The 11,431-nt window shown below is 40.4% G+C and overlaps 1 protein-coding gene across 6 annotated transcripts in view; it reads left to right on the plus strand.

Moving 5' to 3' along the window:
* Positions 1–255: 255 nt before the first annotated feature.
* POC5 (POC5 centriolar protein) overlaps positions 256–11,431 on the plus strand; it is a 33,805-nt gene continuing 22,629 nt past the window's right edge. The window contains exons 1-6 of one of the 6 annotated variants that reach the window (XM_059694293.1): positions 262–372; positions 1,637–1,749; positions 3,764–3,859; positions 6,104–6,245; positions 8,388–8,465; positions 10,822–11,027. In XM_059694293.1, the coding sequence (XP_059550276.1) occupies positions 3,776–3,859; positions 6,104–6,245; positions 8,388–8,465; positions 10,822–11,027 (510 nt within the window). In that variant the 5' untranslated portion in view covers positions 262–372; positions 1,637–1,749; positions 3,764–3,775. Of the gene's footprint in view, positions 373–1,636; positions 1,750–3,763; positions 3,860–4,375; positions 4,549–6,103; positions 6,246–8,387; positions 8,466–10,821; positions 11,028–11,431 lie in introns of those variants that run through there. The other 5 variants (XM_059694296.1, XM_059694292.1, XM_059694294.1 and 2 more) reach the window with 5 other exon arrangements.

Here is an 11,431-nt window from a genome sequence, read left to right on the forward strand (position 1 = left end):
AGACGCTCCGCAGGGCTCCTTAAGACCCCGCCCCCTCAGGACCAGAGGGCGGGGCTTTCCCTAGTAACTCCGGTTTCTCCCTGCCGCGATCTAAGACCCCGCCCCCTCAGGACCAGAGGGCGGGGCTTTCCCTAGTAACTTAACTCCGGTTTCTCCCTGCCGCGGTCTAAGACCCCGCCCCCGGCGAGCTGACCAATCACACGTCAGGTTGCTGAAGGTCGGGGCCAATGCCCAGGGCCGTCCTTAATTCATCCCTGCAGTTTGAAACTGTCAGGCTGCTGCTAAGGTAGCCCCGGTACTGGCTGTGGCTTTAGCAGGGACGCGGCGGGCGGACGCGGACGGAGGAGTCGGGGTTCCTGGAGAGCTGCGACGGTGGGTAGCGGCGCCCCGGGCGACCCCGAGCCCCTGGCGGAGGCAGCGGAGTGGGCTTTAAAGTGCTTTGGCCCAGATTTCCGCCCCCGGGCTCCGGGCTGGGAGCATCGCCCCCTAGACCCGGCCTTTCTGCTGTTCGGCGGGGCCGCAAGGTCCCCGAGGTTTTCCTCTCCGAGTCGTGGCGAAGAGAGGCCAGGAGGAGGGATGCCTCAAATATAGCGGTTACTGTCCCATAGGCTCTGGCCGTTTAAAACGTTAAGGGGGGGAAATAACCATGCCAGACGCTTCCTTGTTTTTAAGTAAGAATGTGATTAAAACGGGTGGGTAGGAAAGTGATCGGAAAGAACTAGCCCTTTGCCGACTCGCAACTGCTTTCCCGTCTGCTGCGAGCCCTCGGCGTGGGAGCGGCCCGCGCGCCCTGACCTTGCCTGCAGGTAACCGGGTCCGCGCGGGGCGCACCCTGCCGCCGGCTTGCACCTGTCACCCCTCCTCTGCCTCTTAGGGCTTACTTTTGAGTTCCCAGAAGGAGCCCTCTTTCCCCATCAGCCAGGTGATTACCAGGACGTACTTTGGTTTACCTGGCCATAAAGAAGCCCTCGGAACCTTTTATCCCTGGTTTCTGACGTTTTGGGTTAGAAAACACTGAAAATTTAGTGAACCGATGTACATCCGCCACCCGTGAAAGCAAGCTCCATTTTCCTCCTTTGTTTCTGAACCTAGGAGAAGTTAATGCTACCGTGGCAGAGTTTCCCATAACGGCCATACCTTGTTGGCAACACAGCAGGGCAGGTGGAAGATTGAGCCCGTATTTTCCAAAAGTCCAGTAGTTGTTAAGTGTCTGCAGTGTCTCTATTCAAAGACTCCTGTAAGTCCGACCATACTGTGCAGTTCCTTTGTTTTTTTAAATAATCAGCCCCGCCCCACCCCCACTCCTATACTTCACTGACCAGCAAGCACATCCTAAAGGAAGAAGTGGATGGAAACAGAGATGGACCCCGTTACCACAGGGGTGGGTTTGACGTCCTGTGGAGCAGCCATTCCTTGCTGAGATGTATGTGCTTATTTTATCCTTCCTAAGTGGCTTAGTGAAAGACAGGCAGGCAGAGATTTAGTTCACTTATCATGTGTATATTCAGGAACAGCCACTGAATAAAGTTGAGCTATCCTTTCCATAATCTAGCCCCAATCCATGTTTCTTCTAATATTGTGGTTTCCCTGGATCCGCCCTTTCTGCTTCAATTTCCTCATCTCACTTACTTTTCAGCCCACTGTGATTGAGACCTGTTCTACTTTCCACTGAAATTGTTCAGGGAAATGTCATAGCAACTTCCTGACTGCCAGACTCAAGGGATTCTGTCCAGTTCTCATCTTTCTTTGGTATGTGACTCTGACTTCCTTCTCTAAGCTTTTGTGATGCTGTTCTTTCTGATAGTTTTATTGGTCTTTGTAGTCGTCTTTGTTGGCTTTTCTCGCCCCGCTTTACATGTTAGTGGTCGTGGTTTTAATCTTTGTCTCACTATGGTAGTGGCCCTTCACTTTATTAGGGTTGTAGTTTCCTCTGAACACGTATTGGAAGCTAAGGGTCCTCTTCCTAGAAAAATACACGCATGTGCATTTATACTAAAAATAGTGCATACAATTTGGGTATATGGACTTCGGAATAAGAAATTTTTCTATCGCTCCTTTTCATCGGTGATCTTACCCTCTCGTTCTTCAGCATTTCCTATTATGCTGATGATTCCTCAAACTATACCTTCAACCTAAAGCTCCAAAGCAGGGCTCCCACATTGTTTAACTCCAGGAAGCACCATTCACGTTGCAACCACTGTAAGTGGCAGTCCTTGGCTGGAGCACAGCATACAGGGTGGCCATATGCTACATACCTGCAGCTTCATCTCAGTGCCTCACAGGTACTGCACACCCAAAACATCTGATGTTGAACCTAGTGTTCTTCCTCTCAACCTGCTCATCTTCCTACATTTCTTGCCTTGGTGAGTGGCACTATCATCTATCTAGTTACTCAAGTCAGACTCCTGGAAGCCATTAACAATTCCTCCCTTTAATCCCTGAACCAATTATTAACCATGGTCTCTCATTTTCATTGCCATAACACAACTGTCTCATAGTCATACCCTCCATCTACTTCCCATTGCTGACTCCTAGATTCGGGTCCTCATTTATCTCCTGGATTACTGCCAGAGGGAACACTTACTTCTTGGACTGCTGCATTCGGCTCTCCATTGATCTCTCTTTCTTCAGGACCCCAACTCTCTAATTCATCTTGAAAGTTGCCAGAGTGATCATTCTAAAAGACAAGCATGACCTGGTCATCACTTGTTTAAAACATTTTAATAACGTCTCTAAAATAAAGACCAAACTTTTTAACATGACGTAATCATGATCTTCCGTTATCTGGCTGCTCTCAGCCAAGCCTTGCTTTACACCCTTTGCTTACAGCCTTAACTACTATACTTACGTTCCTAGCATACCTGTCCATGCCTCTGTGTCTTTGCTTATGCAACTCTACTGCCTAGTATACCTGATAACTCTTATCTGTCTTTCAGATCGCCACACGGGTCATTTTCTCTATTAAAATCTTCTCTGGCTCCATTCTTACTTCTTCACGCCCTCAGGATCTCACCCCATGAAAAATGGCTACTCCTGCCTCCTTTATTTGCACCTCTTTTGTTTAGGGTCTATCAGCACTTTGTTCATCAGTCACTTATAGACCTACCTGGCCCCGCCCTATAGATTGTAAGTCCTTGAGGACTCATCTTACTTCCTCACCCACGTCTTACATGTTACTAGTATTCAGGTAGTTTGAATATTCACTACTTGTCTTTTAAATAATTTACGTACTAGTTACTGAAGGTACTTTTATTTATTTATTTTTAAGACTTTCAACAATTTTTCTATGTGCGTATTAGAATCTGTTATTTTGTATAGGCTTACTTTTCTTAAAATAATACTTCCAAAAGGTAAGTTTCCCAAGCAGGGAATTTGCTCAAATTGTTCATTCTCCTTGGTTCAGCATCTTCAAAGAAAGTGCACAACATCTAGGTCGTCACACATTGTTAAGAACAGAGATCACAATCCATTATTCTCAACCCTCTACTGTGCGCACGTTTCTGAGGAGCCTCCATTTTTCTTTAACCTTTCATGTATTTGTTTCATCTCCTTTGCTACTTTATAAACTCACTAATTTTGGGAATTGAGTCTTTAACTATTTTTTCTTGTCCAGTGATTTTGTCTATGGTTGCTCAAATATGTGGAATGATTTTAAAATATCACAATTATTGTTTTGGATGGTGTTCCATCTCTATATAAGGAATTCTATTTTAGTTTAAATATTGAGGGGGAAAAACTAAAGTTAACGTTTACTGTTTTATAGTATTTTTACAGAATGTCATCAGATGAGGAGAAATACTCATTTCCAGTTATGCAGAATGACTGCAACCAAAACAGTTCAAGCTCTTCAGATCTTCAGGTAGGAAGACATGTCTAAATTTGTTATGACTTACTTATTTTCAACAAATAGTATGAGGGAAAACTAGGAATACATTTTTCATTCATGCCATTTACATTTATAATTATAATCTATAATAATAAAAGGGAAATATGCTAATTAGACCAGACGTCCTTCCGGACGAAGCCCGGACCAGAGGGAAGCCGCCCGGCCCCGGGTGCCTGCCGGTGGCCGGAGGAGGGAAGCTGGGGTCCCGGTTGCCAGAGGGAAGCCGATGGCAGCAGCCAGGGGAAGGAAGGCCTACTCTTGCACAAATTTTCATGTGTTGGGCCTCTAGTGTGTATATAATGTATAATGTATATCAGATTATACCAAACTTTAGAAATTATTTTACAGACTTTGGGAAATGCCTTACATTATTTTAATCTTTCTGAAAATAATCATGAGCTCTTTACTCTTTGTACAAAGGCTTCAAACAACACAATGAGAGAAGCTGTAAATCTCAAACATTTTTTTCTTGGAATTTTCTCATTGTAGCTATCTCTTTATGAATGCTGCTTTCACTTTAATGCCAATTAATACAACATCAAACCATCCAAAGTTCTGAGGCCTAGATTCCTTAGTGTTCTACTCTAGGTTCTAGTCCCTGTTGCCACAACAGTCATCACATTCTGCTGCTTGGACAGTGACAGATAAATTGACTGCAGAAGGTATGGGTTTTATATGAAATTTCTGAATTTCTTTTATTTCTAAATGTTTTATCAAAAATATGGATTCATATTTCTAGAGTAGGTTTTAATCGAGAGAATACTAACATGGTATATCTTGAGTTTTATAATTATATCACTTAAGAGGGAAAAAGCTGGACATTATGTTTGTTACATTATGTTGAGTAAGTCTAATATGAGAAAAACTTGAAGAAAATATTTTATGAGCAAATGTGTTCCTTTAATTGAAATTACAAATTTAGACTTTGGGAAGCTGCTGTTAAAGTATCTGATTATTTACTAGTAAAGAAGCATTCGGGAATTGTGACAGATGTTGTATCTTTGCCTTCCCTTTGGATGGTACCTCTCCAACTTGATGCCATCTTTTTAGGTGTCAGTGCTTTCCTGTACTCTTCATCTCTGTCTTATCCAGACGTGTTTCTAGAGGGACCTAATTAACTCATTTATACTTGTGATATTATGATTTATAATAAATATATATTTGGTCTTCATCCTGGTTTCTGGCACAGAGCTCCTAAAACATTGTAATTTCTAAAGCAATGAGAATGATAAAGGTGTCTTTTGTTATGAGGTGACTTTTGCACCCATACCTAAAGATGAGGGCTGGTTGCCAGAGGAACCAATTATGTAATTAGAGGATTGGCAATTTCAGTCCTACCCCCAAACTTCCCGGGAGGGGAGAAGGGCTGGAAATTGAGTTCAGTCACCAATGGCCATGATTTAATGAATCATGCCTATGTAATGGAGGCTCCATAGAAACCCAAAAAAGAGAATTCAGGGAGCTTCTCGGGTGGTGAGCCACATGGAAGTGCTGGGTGACTGGCATGCTAAGAGAAGGCATGGAAGCTCCAAGCCCCTTCCTCATACCTGGCCCTGTGCCTCAATTTACCTGGCTGTTCCTGAGTTATATCCTTTTATAATATACTGGTAATCTAGGAAGTGAAATGTTTGAGTTCTGTGCGCCACTCTAGGAAATTAATTGAAGTTGGGGGTGCGGGGAGCTGTCTTATAGGATTGAACCCTTAACCTGTGATCTGATGCTAACTCTGGTGGATAGTGTCAGATTGATTTGAATTGTAAGATACCCATCTGGTGTCCAAAAACCCATACATTGTAATTGTTGGGTCCAGACCCCTTTTTTACTAAAATGTAAGTACCTTGTAAAATCTCAAGTTGTTTTGTTAGGAGACAAAGCTTTACATCAAAATAATAAATCTCTAGAGTAGAATTTAAGACAGGGATAAGGAAGGGTTTTCTAGACACACCAGAAATAATTTTGTGTTATCGATTATCTGATTAGAATGTCAGCCCAACTAAGAGTCTGTTTATTAGTAACCCTCAACTTACAACTCTACTGGTTCTTGACTACAGTTGAAAGCTACCCATGTCCTATTGTTGAAAATATTTCAAAATATAATAATATAAAATAGCTATACACTTTTATACATAGTAAATATGTACAGCTTTTGTTATTCTTTTGCCTGAGTGTCCATTGCGACAGTGTTATAAAACATTATTTATTATTGGTTTCTCATAGGAAGAGTATGAAGAATTGCTTCGTTATACTATAGTGACTCCAAATGTTGAACCAGGTACTTCACAGCCATCTCATTCTAAGGGAGAAGTGGCGCCAGATGTTAGATTTCATACTATAATTGATGATACTCTTCATAATCAAGGTTATGTATATTTTTCAAAACATCTCTTAAGATGTTATTTGAACTTATAAATGCAATTGACTTACGATTGTGAAAATGCTTCTCCAATCAGTGGTGAATATCACTATTATCTGGGGAAACTCTTCACATTTTAATGTTATTCTTGGCTCTTATATGACAGCTGGATCTTTGAGCTTCCTTTGACTTACTTTTCTGAAAAGTAATAAATTTAAAGCAACACTGTAGCCATTGCATGTCTCTTAGTAAAATATGTAACATCTCTGTATTTGTTCTAATGGTTACTTGTCAGGATTATCTTGAAAAATAGCCGAAACCGGTTTGGCTCAGTGGATAGAGCGTCGGCCTGCGGACTGAAAGGTCCTGGGTTCGATTCCGGTCAAGGGCATGTACCTGGGTTGCGGGCACATCCCCAGTAGGAGATGTGCAAGAGGCAGCTGATCGATGTTTCTCTCTCATCGATATTTCTAACTCTCTATCTCTCTCCCTTCCTCTCTGTAAAAAATCAATAAAATATATTTAAAAAAATAAATAAATAAAAATAAAAATAAATGCCCAATCCCCCAAATTAAAGATGGTCCATAGGTAGCCCTCAGAATCCCTTAAGTTTATGAACCATGTGCTGGGACTTTGTCAGCAGTATTTATATAGGCATAGAGGACTGTTTGAATTATCCCCACAAACGTGAATCCATCCTTGGACTATGTCAGTGACAGAATTGAGAGCTAGAGCTAATACAAATCAGGATGTATGATGATAGATGAGTAAAAGGTTGAAAAAGTAGGATGAAGCTCCTTTTACCTATTTGTCCCTTATTTAGTAAAGTACAGGATCCCAAACAGCTCACTCTAAATAAGGGTACAGAAAGCCCTTGTAAAACAGCTCTGATAATGGGCAGTTATCAATAATAAACTCTAAGGATCCCTACTTAAAGGCACATGACACTCACAGTCAGCAGGCTCCTCCTTTTCTGATAAGTCACAGCCCTAATGTCTATTGTCCTTTTCCCTCTGTAGACATGGCCTTTCCATTGCTTCTCAATCTTGGACCTGTTGCATTGGATCAACAAGTAGACCACAATTGTAAAATACATATACTTATTCTACCGCTGAACCATTTTAGCACTTGAATACTTTCTGTCCAAATTTATTGATCTTTAAGAGATACGACCCTTGAATTCATTTTTATATCAGTGATATTGACCATGTTTTGATTATACTGGCACCTCAACATGGAGTTCCTACTGAGCAAACCCAAAGTGTTGCATATACTCCCTTACAAATGAATTTAGGCAATTAGTGTATTAGCCCTCTAAACCTCTGCCCTTAAGGTGGTCACCAAAAGCTTGTTTGCTTTTCCATTGGCTACAGTATTACTGTACTATTGTTCCCAGTGACACAACACAGGAGTTCTTTCCATGCCCCAACTCTGCAACCTTTCACGGTTATCACTTGAGACTTAAGACCCCTGTTCTTTTTAGTATGTAGGGTAGTATTTGTTTATGCTCTGCCTTTATCAAAAAGGACTTGAGACCTAAGCATACAACATGCAGAGAATTTAGATTATCTTGATTTACACATGGACTTGGTTAGAATGGACTATGTAAATTTATCATCCCATTCCCTTTACTCTTGGTGTTGCCATTGTTTAGTATAAGTGAGGTGTGTCAGAGTTGGCAAAGTCATTCTTGTGAGGTTTTTCCCACTTTTCGCCATGTATTGACTAAAGGTTCCTGAGGTGGAAGTAAGGAAGTCCCTGTTTTGGGGGGAACGGGTGTCACTTTAGTTTGATTGCAGCTAGTGAAAAGCAGCAGCCCCTGGAAATATCCAATGTTATTATACAGCATAGCCTTTTCTAAGTTCTAATGTCATTCATCCACTGATTCTCAGTGTGAATTGAATGCCACAGTAGACTGACTTTTCTTTCATCCATATTTGGTGGGTGGAATTGAGTTTATTAATATAAGACTTTTTCTAGTTTCAGAATCTTTTCTTTATTCTTGTTCTTTTTTTTAATGTTCCTCTAACCCACCATGTTATATTTTCTTTGTTCTAAAATCTTATTTATATACCTCAACCTTCTTAAATTAAGTGTATGTGAATAGATATTTTATTTAAGAGTGCTTTGGGGTGTTTTTCTTTACAGTAAGAAGAGAAAGAGAAACAAGGACGGAAGTTAGAAAAGGATGTGATTTAAATATTTCAGGTCATTCAAAGACAGAAGGTATTACTTTCTTTAGCTTGTTTTTATTAATATACAACATTTTGTGGTTTGATGAATATTATCTATGTAGTAAGAGGAATATTTTAGCATATTATTGACAGGAATTTAAAATGCTGTTGTTGCTAACTTACTAATACTATTTAAAATAATTTTATAATCAAAATAGTACAATTAAGACAAACAGGTTTATTTATTATACTATGTGACATCCTTTCTTAAATCTCCTAGGTTAGAGGGCAATTTTCTTTTTAATATATTTTTATTTTTTTATTATTTTTTTTATTTTTGTGTTATGGCTCTCTTTGTACCGGTCCTGGGCTCTGCTCAAGGCTACAAAGTTTCAATTATAGAAGATAAATAAATCAAAGAAAAAAAGGAGAGGCTGGGAGCTTGGGTTGCCGGGGGGGGGCATGGCTAGCCTGAAAATGGCCTTCAGCCCCTCACCCAGGCTGGCCAGGCATCCCAGTGGGACCCCCACCCTGATCTGGGACACCCTTCAGGGCAAACCAGCCGGCCCCCACCCGTGCACCAGGCCTCTATTCCTATATAATAAAAGGGTAATATGCAAATTGACCCTAACAGCAGAACGACTGGGAATGACTGGTCACTGTAGCACACACTGACCACCAGGGGGCAGGCACTCAATGCAGGAGCTGCCCCCTGGTGGTCAGTGTGCTCCCATGCACTGCTCAGCCACAAGCCAGGCTGATGGCTGCCAGCACAGCGGTGGTGGCAGGAGCCTCTCCCACCTCCTCAGCAGCGCTAAGGATGTCCGACTGCAGCTTAGGTCTGCTCCCTGCTGGCAAGTGGACATCCCCCGAGGGCTCCCGGGCTTCCAGAGGGATGTCTGACTGCCAGCTTAGGCCTGATCCCCCGGGGAGCAGGCCTCAACCAGCAGGTGGACATCCCCCGAGGGGTCCCAGACTGCGAGAGGGCACAGGCCGGGCTGAGGGACCACCCCCCCCCCCCCCCACCCACAGTAGCTTCTATAAAATGACATCCTTCAAATACATGGTGGCTTTTTGTATTCCCATCCCCATGATAGCCTTGGCAGTTTCACAAGTGTTCTTAAAGTGAACTTAAAGATCTGAACCTCTTAATTTGCATGATTTTGTGGGGTTTTCTTGGTCAAGTGAATAGCGAACCAAGATTCCATTTTTTTAAAAGGTGAGTGTATTATTTAAAAAAAAACAGAGTCCAGAGTCCATGAGTGCAGATCTAGTTAGTAAAATCTAGTAAAAAAATACTATTCATGTGCCTTATTATTTGAGTTCCTAAACCATCTTCAGAATATATAGGTAGTGCTACATAGTGTGACTAGCTTAAACCATTTGTTTATATATTTTTATGTAAAACATACATATTAGAGAATGATTTCCTCCTTTTGCAAATATTCTTCATTTACTTTTAAGTAACAAGTTCTATAGTAGATTTATCTTTATCTTTGTTTTGAGTCATTCAGTAAGGAAGAGAGAAAAGCCCTTCAGTCTTAGTTATAGGACCCTCATAACAAAAGTGTGATATGCAAGAAATGATGATCACTAGTCTCTAATTCCAACATACATGTGTGATAAAATATTCTGTGCTTTTTTAAAGATAGATATCAGTTCTCTTTCTGGCTCTGGCTCTCACTCCCATCTCTACACCCTGTATATGGGCAAGAGGAGATGGGAGTATGTATATATATTATATAAAGTATATTTATATTTATTATATTATATTATATTATATTATATTATATTATATTATATTATATAAAGTATATATATTTCTCACCTATATGTTGAGGGCAAACAGGGTATCTTATAGTTGAGTATCTGACAAATTAAATTACTAGTCTCTATGTATAGTGCTGACATTTAATAGTATTAAAACTTATCCCAGTGTTCTACATAAAGTAATAATAACCTATTTACAACCACTCTGACCTTGGTCAATTCCTTAACCCTTTCTGAACCTCAGTTTTGGAATCAGTAAAATGGAGATAATAGTATGTATTTCTTAGGGTAGCATGTATTATGAGAGCTAATCCTCATAACATTTTTATTATAGGAACATACAAAGCACTTAGAAAATGCTGATATGATGACACAGATGATAATAGTTTCAGCTCAGGCTGGAGCTGGATATATGAAGCATCTTTATTTGAGTATAGGAGGCATCTCATGCTGATTAGTCCTAAATCAGTGACAATACTGAAATTTAAATTATCCAGATTAAGTTCACTGAAAAGTCATTTCTCTGCATTTTTCTCAGCCTCTATAGTAACTGACATCTTCTAGCCTTCCAATATAAGTACTCACCATTTTGGGTTGTTTTCAGTTTGCCTTAATCACTAAACTTTTTTTCATTCTAGGGTTATCACCAGTGTCATCACCAAGGAAGCCTTTTCACCCGGTCATGGATTTTTTCAGTTCAAATATTTTAGGCGACTCTTCCACACCAGGGTCTAATTCTAGTCATGCAGGTATCCATGAAATAATTGTGGGCAATTCTGTTGTTTCTGAAGAAAACCTTCAAAAGGTGGAAAGTGTACTGGATCTTTGGAGTTCAGGTCTTAAGGTATTGTTGTTGGATTAGTATAATAGTTTTGCTCTTAATTCCAGTTTTTCTTTTCTTTAAAATAAAAGGTTCTTTTTAATCTTTAGTTTTTGATCAGTCCAATGTCTAAAATCTGTGCTTCTCAGTCTTTGATGTCCATATGAATCCCCCAGGAATCCTGTTGAACTTTAGCTTTTTATTCAGTTGTTTTTGAGGACCTGAGATTATGCATTTCTAACAATATCCCAGGTGATGCTGCTGGTTCAGAAAACATACTTTAAATAGCAAGGTTTTAAATAGTTGATGGAACGGTCTAGTGAATTTCTCAGATGTTCTGAAAGATTAGCCCTGTATGTGACTGAGATACTCAATGAACCTTTACTATATTGTAGCTAATGACTAATGAAAAATGTCTCCTTTATATG

This window comes from Myotis daubentonii, chromosome 4 (genome assembly GCF_963259705.1).
Source record: "Myotis daubentonii chromosome 4, mMyoDau2.1, whole genome shotgun sequence".
NCBI lineage: Eukaryota > Metazoa > Chordata > Mammalia > Chiroptera > Vespertilionidae > Myotis > Myotis daubentonii.